Here is a 14,738-nt window from a genome sequence, read left to right as displayed (position 1 = left end):
TGAAACAAATCCAAAAATACATGCTGTGTTAACTTTAAGCTATATGTTTCCCATAAATTGAGATGATACTTAACTATGGTATATTGACCCATTTTCTAACTGCTTAATCCAACACTGGGTCACGGGGAAGCCAGAGACAAGCAACAGGTGCAAGGCAGGGTACACCCTGGACAAGACACCAGTCCATCACAGGGCACACACAGAGACAGGCAGACTCACATCAGGGACAATTCTCTCTTTTAACTCTGGGAAGAAACCAGAGCCCCTGGAGAAAACCCACACAAACAATGGGAGAATATACAAACTTCACAAAGATAGGACCTCAGGTCTAGAATTGAACCAAGTGCTGTGAGGCAGCAATGTTAACCACTGTGTCTCTGTGCCACCCCACTTACTATGGTATACAATATGTAACATCTTAAATGAGCAGAAATGTAAGTGAGGAAAAGCATATTCACAGGGTCACATCATGTAACAATGTGCAGTATCATGTAATTGTCACGCCAAGCTTTGTATAAAAATGGGTGATACACAAGCCTTTTCCTACCTTGTGTTACTTTGAAACTCTCCCTCTATCCCATCAATGTCCTTGTTGCAGCTCTTTGGCTCACTTCACCAGGGGAGGGGTTCTGATGGCCTCATCCATTTTTATAATGACATAGTTATTATTTCAATACAACTAAGACAAAATAAAACATTTGCATATAAATACAGTATAACACCATATACAGTATAACAAAATACAGAAGAAATGACATACAGGTAAGAATAATAAGTTATTGCGTAGTACAATCATCACAGCAATAACCACAATACAGTTATTGACTTCCTCTACCTACTCTAATCCGCACATTCAAATTTCATACAAAGTTTGCATGACATGTCTCCATATTCTTTGAATTTGTATAGTTCTACATCTTTTCTGGCTTTTCCAGTTTTTAAAAAATGTCTTAAATAGGATTTCCATTCTAGCAAACTTGATACTAAAGATGATTTCCAACATTCCAACAGGAGTTTCTTTAAAATTACAGCTGAGTATACCACAGTTTGGCCAATCAAACAATGATCATGCAGTGTATCTTGTAATAGGCATTGTGATGGGGTTAAAACAATATTACATTTGTGAGTGGAGGATAACCAGCTCTCTAATCCTACCCATAATGTACAAACTTTCCATCAACCCAAAAACAAATGAATTGTCAAATCACTTTTTATTTTACAAGTTATTATCTCTAGTATAATGAATGAGGCCTTATGGTCAAGTTATCATTCCATTTGCCAAGGAAGATAAAGCCAAGTCTGTGTCTCAATAGCTCTTGCACTAAAATGCTCAAAACTAGTGATAGGCCAAAAGCTCTGGACTATAACATAAATGTGTACAGTGATCTGAAATAAGAATGGAACATGCTAACCTGGTAATCATTGTGTACTAATGAAGGGAGAGAAAATAATTCATACAACCTTACACTTTTAGGCCTTTACAATAAATAATGCTAAAATGTTAAATATTATCAGTAATGTTACTTCACTATGTCACATGGCTCTAGTATGGCTCTAGTATGCATGGTATATTAGTATTTAATTTCCATTGCTAAAAGAAAAAAGCAATACCTTATTGATCTCAACACTGAGTAGTGTCTAATTTATTCCCTGGTTAAAATGATATTATATCAAAAGAAAACGCATTACGTTCAAACAAATGCTATTGAAGCTTCAGAATGGAACCCACTTTTGTCCACACAAACCTTTTCATGTTTTTACATTAGTAATAAGGCTGATATAGATAGTTCAGCGGCTTATGTCTTGGTTTGTGCAGTTTTCATGTTCATGTTATGTTATACTGGTTTCCTGAGCTGGCAGGCTTGCATCTTCAATACGCCACATTGCAAAAATGACAGCTTGCATTGAATGGGAGAAATTCCTTTTGAAGCGAGCTGGTACACTGGCTGTTTTGATTCCCTTGAAGATGTAGCCAGATATAACCAGCTAGTTAACTAAATCACATCTTAAACATAGTCAGGGATCAGTGGTTTACACAAGTCTCATGTCGGTTGCTTGGGCAGTGCTGATGTCCCACCCAGTCTGCCCTTTTCTACTCTTGATAGAATCATTTCTATCGAGGAGCCCAGAATCTATCTAAAAACAAACACTTTGATATAATGGCTTAAGTTTAAATTAACTTGTAAGTTTCCTATACTTCCCTAATACTTTATCTATTTTAAACCTTGAAGAATTAAGACATGTATGCTACACAGAAATGTGATGGTTGTAATTGCATTGAAAACATGATACTGTATGATTTTTAGAATATGAATAATATTTTTTTATCTTTAGCTTACTATTTAATGCTTTTACTGTCAACTACAGATAAAGATAATTTATGGAAGAATACTATAGATCCTCTTTTGATATGTGGATGATTGGAGGTGGCAGGTGTTTATGTCTCTGATAAATGTTTTGTCTATTCAAGGCTTAAGAAAACATGGCTAGCATGCACTTTAATACAGTGTACTTATCATTTAATATGGCAATAACTGATCAATGTGTTTATAAATGTATATGGGATTACATTTCTTCTTCTGTTTATTTACTGTATATATTTTGATTGAATGACTTCAATCAGTTTTTCAGATTTAGAATTATCCATAGAAAAAATGTTTTTTAACAATTGTCATTGTGTCAAACAAAGAAACCAATACCATATTCATGTAAACATATTACATTTTTATGGGGATTAATTTTAAAATGAATGACAGACTAAGTAAAATGAAACCTAAAGTTTACTAAAATGAAACCAACTTAAATACTTCTGCAAAACTGGAAAAGCTACTGCACTTTCAGGAAGTTGTGGTTTGATGCTGAAATAGAACAGTTCGTCTGTGGAGTTTGCTGTCATAGCAACCAGGTTACGCCATTTTGAGAATCTGAGGTTGGTAACCACTGTTAGCAACACCCTTTCCTTTTGAGCTGCATTCTGAAGAAAATGAAGAAATTAACAACAGTAGGCATAAACAGAAATTAAAATGCAAAACTGGGTACACTGAGATCTGGACCAATACTGTACTCTAATTTGAATGTGAGATTTTTTAGGAGTGCCAAATTGTATAGGCAATAACTTTATTTTGGGAGCAAGGTTATCGTAAATGATTTAGTTAAATTGACTGTACAACACTCCTAATTATTCATTGAAATCTTTGCCCTTTAAAATGATATAATTTGATGTTTATTTGTTAAGATTCAGTATTTTAAATTCGAGATTGATTTTCTTCTATTTCTTTGCTTGACAATAATATTTTTGTACAAAAGTAAAGCAGAGATTAAATGAAAGCATCAGTACTCATTATTTTCTTGTTTAGTGGTGTTTTCTTAACACTAACTAGTGGAATGATGAACACTTAGCTCTGAAGCGTGTAGATGGATCTGCTTCTATGCATACTGAGAACCCCACTGTATGGTACAGGCCCTAAGGACAGTTGGTATTTAGTGGAAAACTAATCTCTTGCTCAGAATGCCAAGCTCACAAGCAGAATACAATTTAATTGTTCAAACCAAAAGTAATAAGGAGCATCTCAATTTTCACCCTTATAGTATGTTGTACAAATAATGCAAGCCAATGACAAGTCATTTGGTGGTCACTTTTACACAGCAAACTGAGGATCTGAGGATAAACATTTCCATTTCTGTAATTCCACAGTATGTTAGATATTTAGGTTTTGTGATGTACTGTATATATGCTGTATATAAATCTCACAAGGGTATATTTAACATACAGTAGACACATTAAAGTAAATTCTAAGTATGCATTGTTATTTTTATTTTCCAGGAAATAGTGGAGAACAAAATGGTTAGACTTTTAATATATATTGTTGATATTATATTTTTATAATAAAGAATGATCCTTTACGGATCCTACTATAAAATGATGTCACCTGTAATCGATATACAGCATACTGTATACTGTATATTAAATGCTCTCCATCTGAACTTTAATCTCATGGTTGTGATTAACAGATGCAGGACCCACTTCGCCAACTGTTGCTCACTCCAATACAACAGGTAAACTTATTTTCTCCTTTTTTGCATATACAGTAGTAATTGCTGAGGAAATAATTCGATTTTGCTTCAGAGTATTCCTTGAAAGCCATATACTACAAAATGTTGTTTTCTTCATGGTTCATAGTGTAATTATATTGTCATTTTATTATTTCTACAGATGTTTTGGTGCAGTAAAGTTGTCATCCAGTATATAGTATTTTTTTATCAACAATATTTTTTAAATATTAATTGAACAATGTTACTTCAAAGCTTATAGCTTTAATTAAATACAGTTCAACATGGTGAAAGTGTATCATTATCTTAATTCCACTTAAGGCTTGTGCTCAGTTTTCTTTTGCTCCCAGTCAACTACTCTATATTGTTTTTGGCAAAATCAATACTGTTGTGTGAAATCACGTATGGAAACTGCACAAACTATTGCCGTCTTATGCAGGGCATATCATATGCATATCATAATAAAATTCAGTCCATCTAGTTCCTTTTCTTAGCTAGTAATTAAGTGAATGAGGATCACTATTCTAAATAGTAATTACATTACTACAGTAGTAGTGCAATTTTAACATAGGCAGGGCATCAACTTCAGTAATAGCTGGATGACTGAAAATGAAGGTTTTAATAATAATAATTAATTAATAATTCCTTACACTTATATATTGCTTTTCTGAACACTCCACTCAAAGCACTTTACAGGTAATGGGGACTCCCCTCCACCACCACTAATGTGCAGCATCCACCTGGATGATGCGACGGCAGCCGTAATGCGTCAGAACGCTCACCACATGTCAGCTATCAGTGATAAAGCCAACTCACAGATGGAGATTATTAGGAGGCCATGATTTTTTTTGGCCACACCCCTACTCTTTTCGAGAAACACCCTGGGATTTTTTAATGACCACAGAGTCAGGACCTCGGTTTTACATCTCATCTGAAGGAAGGTGTCTTTTTACAGTTTAGTGTCCCTGTCACTCTACTGGGGCATTAGTACCCCCAAGGCTGCAGGGTGAGCGCCCCTTCTGGCCCCACTAACACCTCTTCCAGCAGCAACCTTAGTTTTTCCCAGGAGTCTCACATCCAGGTACTGATCAGGCTCACACCTGTTTAGCTTCGGTGGGTAGCCAGTGCTGAGTTGCAGGGTGATATGGTTGGTGGCACGTTTAACACCTAAGAGTGTTTTAAACACTAAGCACCACTTCTCAGCTGGTTCAATACTTTGATATTAGAATCTGCACAGTACTTTGGAGCATATACATACTGTAATAATGTCAGTTTTATTTAATTTTTTGTATTTTATTTCCAGCACCCTCTCACCTGTAAACCCATAAATATTTACAAATGCTGTTGACTTAGCTTTCACTTACTGTATTTGGCTGCCACTTTTATATGAAGTGACTTGGAGGGGCCACACTTACCAATTTTCTTACATACTGTATTAATATGAATATAATTGCATTTATTAGTATCTCTTATCTAAGTAATCTTTCCCCCTGTTGATTTATAGTTTTCAAGGTTAAATATTACCAAGTAAACTGTTTCCTTTGAGCTCTTTCTGGTATTAAATGCCATGCTTCTAATTTACAGAAACATCAACAACAGTCAATCCTACAATCTCCACTTCAAATCAAACACACAATGCAACCTCCCTTAAGCCTGCAGGTAAACTTTTATTTTATAACATCTTCATAAAACCCTTTCCATTGAATTAGCATAATTTAGTTTTGTATCCATCTTTAGAACATTTTAAAAATCGTTTTACATTTTAATATGGATAAAGTTATGAGCTCATTAGCTTATTATTTACATAGAGCAGGAATCACAGCCTCATATCCACTCAGATCCGCAATGCTACTTCCAGTCATCATCAGTAAAACACCACAGAAGCTTCTGTAAAGTATGTTCTAAAGCACTTGTACAAAAAGTTCAAAAAGTTAATCTATAACCTTTGGACAATATTATAGCTGGTGCACTGTAGAGGAATTCATTTTCTAAACTCTTTATTATAGCGGCACATTGATTGTATCATTCACATTAAAAATGTGAAGTTAATACAATAGGAAAAATGAAATAATGTTAATACCTTTTTTATGAATACATTAAAAAAATGTAGTTCAGGTGGGTAGCTGCGTCAGCATGCATACAGTAGGCTGCAAAGGAACAAGTAGGTTTATTCCATACTGAAAAGAGAAGAAAGAAAACACAACGTTTTGGCCGTTGTCTTCAGGTGTCAACTTGTGTTCTCTTTCTTCTCTTTTCAGCACGGAATAAACCTATTACTTGTTCCTTTAAAAAGCATGGTTATGCTGATCTTGTAGAGGTACAATCATAATGTGTAATTCCTTTGGTAGGTTTTAAGCCCCCTTTGATAAATGTTTTACAAAGATGTAAAGCTTTCATTCAGGCATTAGACTTATTCATTCATAACTATAATAATCTCTTTTTACTTTTCTATTGATTACTTTTAGCCAGTGCATCAAATATTGTTTTAAAAACATGTCACAATTGTGTTTAGCAAAGGGAAATTTTAGAATTTTATAAAGTCTTCCAAGGTACGTATCTTTGTCCTTAAACATGATGATGCATGCAGCTTCTGAATATTTTCTATGTATTACCTCCTTTTATACTCCAGTATATTGCTATAGTATGTTTTATACTCCTATATATTGTTTTGGAGGCTTCCATTGAACTCACTACATGTTACTGTAGATTTATTTTGCTGGGTTTTATGTAAATCAGTGCTTATATTATGTCTGAATAAATGTGGCCCTTCTGTTTTCCTGAATTCAATTAATTAGAACAAACATGTCTTTGCTCTGTGCAATAGTTGATTACATTACATTAATATGATTACATTATTAGATTTTTGTAAGTGAGACACATTATTTAACCTTTAATTCATTCATCTATATGATGTTTTTGTTCTTATTTCTTCGGGAGGTTATGAATATATATCTGGGGTGAACTGTGACTACCATCTCCTGTAAATTGCAGGGCCTCCCTGTGAAAATTAGAGGTTCTCCAGGTTATGTACTAAAAATAATTAGCAGTAAATGATCTAGTTCCAGATTATTTTAAGGATCTGTTGCATGGGTATAGTGCGCATTTCTACATGCATTGATTCAATCCATTCAATAATTTGCAACTGTTGAGTTGTATAATATAAGTCTGCTATTGTACAGGGCTTTGGATTTTCTTTAAATGGTCTCAATAAATTGTTATACAGTATTATTATATTATTGTTTTCTGTTGTTGTTGACAGACCTTCTTTCTCTGACTTAAACTCACATGGAAACACTTGAGCATACTATCAGGGTGAATTTTCATTATGTTTATTTCCAGAACGCTTTGAAAATACTTTCTTACTTGTTGTGTCAATCCTTCAATAACAGAGTTATTTACAGTATGTACTGTATATACATATTGTTATTATTTCTTTTATATTTATCTAATGTTGTTCTGGTCAATTTTCAGGGGCAACTTCTCACTTCAACGTCTCACCCACAAGCACCTTCCCAGGAAGTTCTGACCTCCCAAGCACAGTCTCATCTTCCTTACCTGCACACACTGTCACCTCGACAGCACAGTCTAATGTCTCTGACTCAACTACACCCCACAACTCTACTCTTACAGGTTGGGGGTTGTATTATTTTGCAAATTTCCAGTTTAATTTAAAACAATTTTCAGAGAGTTCTTTTGTGCGCAAAAAATGCACCATTCCCTTCCTCACAACTTGTAACAAGATTATACAGGAGATCCCTTGGTGAGCAGCAATAGCTAAGATGTAACCTACAAATTAGACCAGGAAAAGAAATACAGTTTGAACCATATTTAATGTATCATGAGTTCAGCAGAGTAGCTTGGCTACATGGAATATCAGTCCCTCTCTTGCTACTTTGTTCATTCAACAAGTTACAATGTTATCGTTCTTCCAAGTCCTACCAGACCAGATTTACTACGTTTTGCAATATCAAATAGGTTTGAATGTCCTGTTATTAAAATCTGGCCTTTTTTTGTAAAGTTGATTGATTCAGACTGACTCACCTCTGAAAAATGAAAACTACAATATCAAATAAATGATATCATATTTATCACTATATAAATAATATCAGAATTTGGATACAATAAAATTTCCTTGACCTAAGTAATAAATGTCTTATTTATCTTAAAATACCTGCAGTATATGATAATATGGTACTGTACATCTAAATTAAGGAATAGATTTCAAAATGTAAAATGCATGAATTGCTAATTGAAGTCATTAACCAAGTTAACTACCTCTTCTGGTCAATTTTCAGGAAGAACTGATTCCACGTCCAGCATCTCATCCGCAAGCACCCGCTCAGGGAGTTCTGACCTCACAAGCACAGTCTCATCTTCCTCACCTCCAAGCACTGTCACCTCGACAGCAAACTCTAGTGTTTCTAACTCAACTACACCCCCCACCCCTACATCTTCAGGTTGGGGGTTTCTTTTCCCTCAGAATCTTCTTATGTTCTTGAAAATCTAAAAATTCAGCATCCCCATCCTCAAAATTTGTAATATGATTATATTGGAGATCTCTTGGTGAGCAGAACTAGCTAAGATGTATCATACATATGAGACTGGAAAGAGAAAAACAGTTTTACCATGGCTTATATTTCATGAATTCATTTTTTGATGAAGTACTGTAGCTTGGCTACATGGAATATCAGTCCTCTTTTGCTGCTCTGTTCTTTTAAGCACAGGGAATTTCTGATTTATGGGCCTACCATGTTCTACTAGACCGGATCTACTAGAATTGTACATATCTATGGGTTTGAGTTTCCTAAAATTAAAAACCGGCCTATTCTGTTCTTTTTTGTAGCATTTATTAATTCTAGACTGACTCACCTCTGAAAAAATGAAAAATACAACATTGAATAAATGATATCATATTTGAAGACAACGTATATTATCTTATAATATAGGTTTAAGTTTCCTGTAATAAAAACTGACATTTTAAGTTCTTTTGATGTGAAATGTATTATATTACAAACTCATCTCTAAAAATTAAAACTACAATATCAAATAAGTGATATTTTATGTCTTTTATATTTATATAAGTATATACAATTTTGAGGACAAAATGGCCCCGACTTACATAAAAATATTTTATTAATCCTAGAATATCTGCAGTTATGTTAATATCAATGTGAAAATCTCATTTAAAGTACAGTATGTTTAAAAATACAAAATGCATGCATTGCTTATTTCACTAACTAACTGAGTTAACTAATTATTCTGGTCGATTTTCAGGAGGGACTAGTTCCAACATCAGCACCACAGTCTCATCTTCCTCACCTACAGTCACTGTCATCACGACAGCACAGACTCTTGTTTCTAACTCAGCTACTTCCCCCACCCCCTCTGCTGCAGGTTGGGGTTTCTTTTTCCCAGAATTTCTCAGAGTAACTGCTACCTTCATGTTTATCACAGTTTGTCTTCCTGACAAACGTAGCATTCAATTAATTTGCACTTCGAATGATAAGTTTTCTGTTGAAACCCAGGAATCATCCATATGACAGAAAGGCCCTTTTAATTGGAAAGAACAGTTTTGAATAGTTGCTTATATAGATGTTCATAAACAGTATTTATTCATTTATATATTGTACAATACAAGTTGAGTGACTGAATAGACACTGTAGTGAGTGGTATATTCACTTAAATAAAATAATATGCATCCTGTGATTTCACATACATTATAAGGCAGAAAAAAAGAGTTTGGGAAGACAATTTCCACAGTTCCAGGGAAACTCTTATACCTAATTAATTTTTGTATCATATATTTAATGGTGATATTGAATGTAAACTGCTTACTAAACTAAAGTCTTATAAAATGTATTGTCATCTTCTCAGATAACTTGGAAATTCTTGTGTGTAAGAATACAACATCCCATGACTGCAAAAGAATCAGTAAGTCCAATCTTTTATTTTTTCCATCATAATCAAAATATACATGTCTTTCGGCTTTCATTATAATCTATGCCTCTCATATTTACTTTGTATGATATCATGACATGTCTGTCTAAAAACTAATCAAAGCCCACTGTATCATTTTTGTATGTTGTCTCTGTCCTTAACTATTGAAAATGGATTATTACTTTTACTATCAAATAAACCACACTAAGAATTTTTGCAATGTAGAATTTACAGGTTTAAAGCTAGGAATATTAATTCTGACAGGAAATTTATTTTTAAATTTGGAATTGCCAATTATTTTCTATTTTATACCCTTACAATTTAGAATGACCAACTCATATGTATGGCTACAAACCCTGTACCATGCATACCCTATACTTGTGGATATATTCCAATGACATGCCCAGACTTTTAAGATAATGGTTTGGTAATCTACAAACTCCACAATGCCTCCCAGGAAATGTTAGTGCTACCTAGAGGAGTGGCATGTCTGTAATCTAACTGAAAGCTTGCAGTTGTCCTGCAGATCCCAGGAAACATGTTTGTATCAAAAGCAACATCTCAGAGAACCATCTCAGCTGATTATAATCCACCCAGCCTCATCAATGATCATTCTGTACCCAGTCACAGGAGACCAATGATAAAGCTTAGTCTCTAACTGATTATTGTGTTGAAGCAAAGGGTTCAGTTTGCATTCTGTTTTTTTTACTGTATTGCAATGAAAATATTGGCATTTTATAGAACTATTGTATAGTCTTAAAAACAATTTTTAAGTTATATAATATGTATTTAATTTTATATTCTATATCATACTGTACAGTATGAACCAAAAATCATTAGATCTGCATGTTTTTATAGATAATTAAATAAATGTGTAAAGACATTGTATCTGATGGAGGTTTTAGCAAAAGGTTTATGCTACTAAGAACAGTTTATTGTGCTATTAAGTAATTACTATTAATACCACTGCTATTAAGGAATAGGTTAATAATTTCTATTTCCTTCAAAACACACTTTTTCTGTGTTCAACATTTCCCTATATATTTTATAGACAATAAAATAATCTCTCCTCTGTTGTCTTCTGGGCTTTTCTCTTTCTGTATTGTAATGTCAGGTATTGTCACACAGCTTTGTTAAGTGCCTTGGGGCAACCTTGTTGTAAAAGGCGCTATATAAAAATAAATTGAATTGAATTGAACAATTAAAAAAGAAGTTCAGGTGGGTAGCTGCGTCAGCATGCGTAGGCTGCAAAAGAACAAGTAAAAGGTTTATTCCATGCTGAAAAAAAGAAGAAAGAGAACACAACGTTTCGTCCGTGGAGCCTTCTTCTTTAAAAAAGAAGATAATTACGATATTTAGAAAACTGACTGACGTGGGCCTCTAGGCAAACACTTTAGGTATCTTAGTATTCAATTGTATTCATTTTTACATGCTGTTATTATCTGTTAGAGGCTCTATACAAACCCTTGGATGTTGTTCCTGTTCAGGATAGGGACTGGAATGTTACTGATGGAATATCTTGGCATTGTAAATTAGACTCAAAAACTCCTTACCATCTAATGATTCACTTAAGTTGTATTTACAGTAAGAGTGGAAAGTTCCTCCTTTTAACTGGAAACCTGGAAACCTTACTGCATATACTGTAAACGCCATTATACAGTTTTTTTTAAATGAAAAAAGTTTATAAAAAATAAGATTTTTCTTTTCTTTTCAGATTTAACAGATGGATTATCCATAGATGTCAACAAAACATCCAAACTCTGCAGAAACAACTCATCAGACAATCTAAAAATAAACTGTCAAAATAAAAACAATTCATTTGAGAGAAACTGTGTCTTTTTATCTACATTGAACGAATGTGAAGATTATAACTGTAGTGTCACATCAGGAAATCAAAAACGCACAATAACAATTAATGTGAATCCAGGTATGTTACCAGTATAGTGTATAGAGCTTTGCACTACAGTCTTTCCTATAGGAAAGTATGGTTTTATTTTAAAATTGTGATAGTTTATAAACAGCATGATTCTTCAAGTAAAATATTGATATGATTTGGAACAAATGAAGTTGAGACTGTAAAAGAATGAAATCTCTTTAGTCTCACCTTGTTTCTGATTCATGCAAGGAATGCAGAAGTTGAAAGGTTTATATTATTTATTTTGTCCCAGATTTGGACACATTTCAGTTACAATCGGCGCAGAATGGCACAACCATCACTCTTGAATGGGAAAAGGTGACGCAAAATTGTGCAGGCTTGAAATTTGAATATACTTGTGATGGAACACATAATAGCAGTGAGTACACATTTTCTTTTAACGCTTATGAAAACACAAGGAAAAAATCCACAAATAAGGAGAGGCCATTTTTCCCATCTAGACTGGCTGCTAGTTAATTATTTCAAGGATCTCATCCACCATTTTCCCTGAAAGGATGTTATCAGCTTAGACAGCGTGTGTGGGTAACTTGTTTCAAACTCCCACAACCATTTTTTAGAAAAAGTCTTAGCTTGTAGTTGTAGCACGTACTCTTAATTTTCATTTTTGAATGATGATTCAAATAGGGAATTCTGACATTAGGAGCTATTTCTGTATAATCTGCAACTGAGGCATACAATTTAATCTCTGTTTCATGCTTCATTTATTTAAATCATTATTTAATTTTTATCTGCTCACTTTATATAAAATACTTCCTGAGCTACACTTCTTGTGTTTAAAGACTGAATATGATTTTATCTGTTTTGTTGTAGGCACAGAGAATGAATCCAAACACATTTTTGAAAAACTAACACCATATAAGACCTACACATGCGAGGCAAACGCAAAATACAAAAACATCAGCACAAGAAAAACGAAAATTATAACTACTGACTGTGGTAAGTACACGTATATTCACCCTTTTCTGCTATAATACATAAAAAAAGATAATAACCAACAAATTTTTATTACACTCACCTAATTTGGAATAGCCAAATCTGTGTGTTTTTTTTCTGGTCTCAACCTACACCAATGAACAATTCAACACAAGAGAAAAAGATTTCAAGGCAGACTCCTCCAACCAGCCCAACTTCAAGCCACTTGTATTTTAATACATCACAAGCAACGCAGCCTCACACTGGAGGTTCAGTGCAGCTTAGATGAAAGCCAACAGCACCACATGCCTGCAAACACCAGGAGGTCACTGTACCACTGAAAGAGCCCCATCCAATTAATCAAACTGTACCCTTGGGGGTGCTCAGCCAATTTTGCACCCCACCTCCTACTTTTGGAATCCCAGTCACAGTCAACTTGAATTGGGAATTGGTCACGAACCTGTGATCACAGAGTTCAGTCTGCACTCAGTGAATGTCTTTACCTGTTAAGTCTCATGGGAGACCCCTTACAAAATCCTTATCATTTTAAAGAAGCACTTTAAGTAAGCTTTCAACATTTTGCACACACAGACATTGTATAGTAAATATAAATACTGTAAATGTGTATTAAAATAAAATTGAACCATCTGTTCTGTTGTACTCATGCATATTCTTGGTTCCTAGATATTAATATGACGCTGAACCTAACCGCAGAAGAAAAATCAATTGACCTTGTGTGGGAAATTAAAACAGAAAAACAGTGCAATTCTGTTGAATTTCAATGTATTTATTTTTGTTCACGTAAGTATACATTTTACTTTAAAATAACTCATTGAATAATACTAAAACCTCTGATACTAAGACATAATTTTTTTATATGTTTTGATATTGTTTCTGTACTGTAGCTATAATTACATTTTTCTTGCCATTACTTAGTATAAAGTGAATGTTCAGTTTCCTTAGTTCCACATGAACAAAATAACTGGTGATACATTTAAGAACATGATCATCCACTTTCTGTAACTACATGTCCACAGTACTTATACCTGCATTTACTGTATAACGCAAGAAAAGCTTCAACTTGGAGGAAGAGGAATCTAGATGTTTGGTTGCTAAGGGCTGAGTATCTCTTCCCAATGTTTCTTGAAGTTTGCCAAAGCTTTGGATAGCGTAGCTTGTTCCACGCCCCCACAAACATTTGTTAGGAAAAGTGCATGCTGTCCTTTGTTTTAAATGCACTTGCCCTTAGTTTCTAGTTTCATCTATATTTCACTATTAGTTCTCCAGATATCCATTGGGATTACTTTTTTAATACCATTAGGGTACTTGAATAGTTTTTTTCTATTCAAGCCTAAAAAATATTTAGTTAATGCAGTCTGTAAGAATAGGAAGAATATGACATTCCCAATAGTCTCATATATAATTTTATTATAAATCCTATCATATACAATGACCAAAGTTGTACACAGTATTTTAGATGATTGGTTGCTAACCTTAGCTGCAGTGTTAACCTTTACTGCAGCCTGCAACCCTTTGGTCTCTATGTTCTTGCACCTCTTATCAAAAATCATTACAGCAAGTTGGTTCTTAAAATCTAAGATACTATATATCATAAATATATTCTATATACAGTATTTCATCCTAAAATTATTTTAATTTTGTATTTAAAAAATTCTAAAAAAAAAGTGTCTTGCACCCCCAGATTAAGAACAACTGTAACATTTTAATATATCATATCAGGCCCTGTTCTTAACTAGGGAGGCTTGAGGAATCTAAAAATACAGTAATTAAAATCACAATGGACACATGTGTGCAGGAGACTTATTGCTGAGAGCCTGTTTTAAAAAAAATCCTCTTCCTCATCCTCCACAATTAAACTCCTACCAACAATTAAACTGAACTT

The 14,738-nt window shown here is 33.8% G+C and overlaps 1 protein-coding gene across 7 annotated transcripts in view; it reads left to right on the top strand.

Moving 5' to 3' along the window:
- Positions 1-14,738, top strand: part of ptprc (protein tyrosine phosphatase receptor type C) — a 45,974-nt gene that overhangs the window by 10,693 nt on the left and 20,543 nt on the right. For 3 of the 7 annotated variants that reach the window (XM_069194139.1, XM_015355604.2, XM_015355603.2), the window contains exons 3-12: positions 4,012-4,056; positions 5,635-5,709; positions 7,522-7,680; positions 8,346-8,507; positions 9,325-9,444; positions 9,925-9,981; positions 11,702-11,914; positions 12,156-12,281; positions 12,734-12,859; positions 13,520-13,636. In XM_069194139.1, coding sequence (XP_069050240.1) covers positions 4,012-4,056; positions 5,635-5,709; positions 7,522-7,680; positions 8,346-8,507; positions 9,325-9,444; positions 9,925-9,981; positions 11,702-11,914; positions 12,156-12,281; positions 12,734-12,859; positions 13,520-13,636 — 1,200 coding nt within the window. The remainder of the gene's footprint in view (positions 1-4,011; positions 4,057-5,634; positions 5,710-7,521; positions 7,681-8,345; positions 8,508-9,324; positions 9,445-9,924; positions 9,982-11,701; positions 11,915-12,155; positions 12,282-12,733; positions 12,860-13,519; positions 13,637-14,738) is intronic. The other 4 variants (XM_015355605.2, XM_015355606.2, XM_015355607.2 and 1 more) reach the window with 4 other exon arrangements.

The sequence above is a fragment of the Lepisosteus oculatus genome, chromosome 9 (genome assembly GCF_040954835.1).
Source record: "Lepisosteus oculatus isolate fLepOcu1 chromosome 9, fLepOcu1.hap2, whole genome shotgun sequence".
Taxonomy (NCBI): domain Eukaryota; kingdom Metazoa; phylum Chordata; class Actinopteri; order Semionotiformes; family Lepisosteidae; genus Lepisosteus; species Lepisosteus oculatus.
Note: the sequence above shows the minus strand (reverse complement) of the source record. Positions and strands in the feature narration are given on the sequence as shown.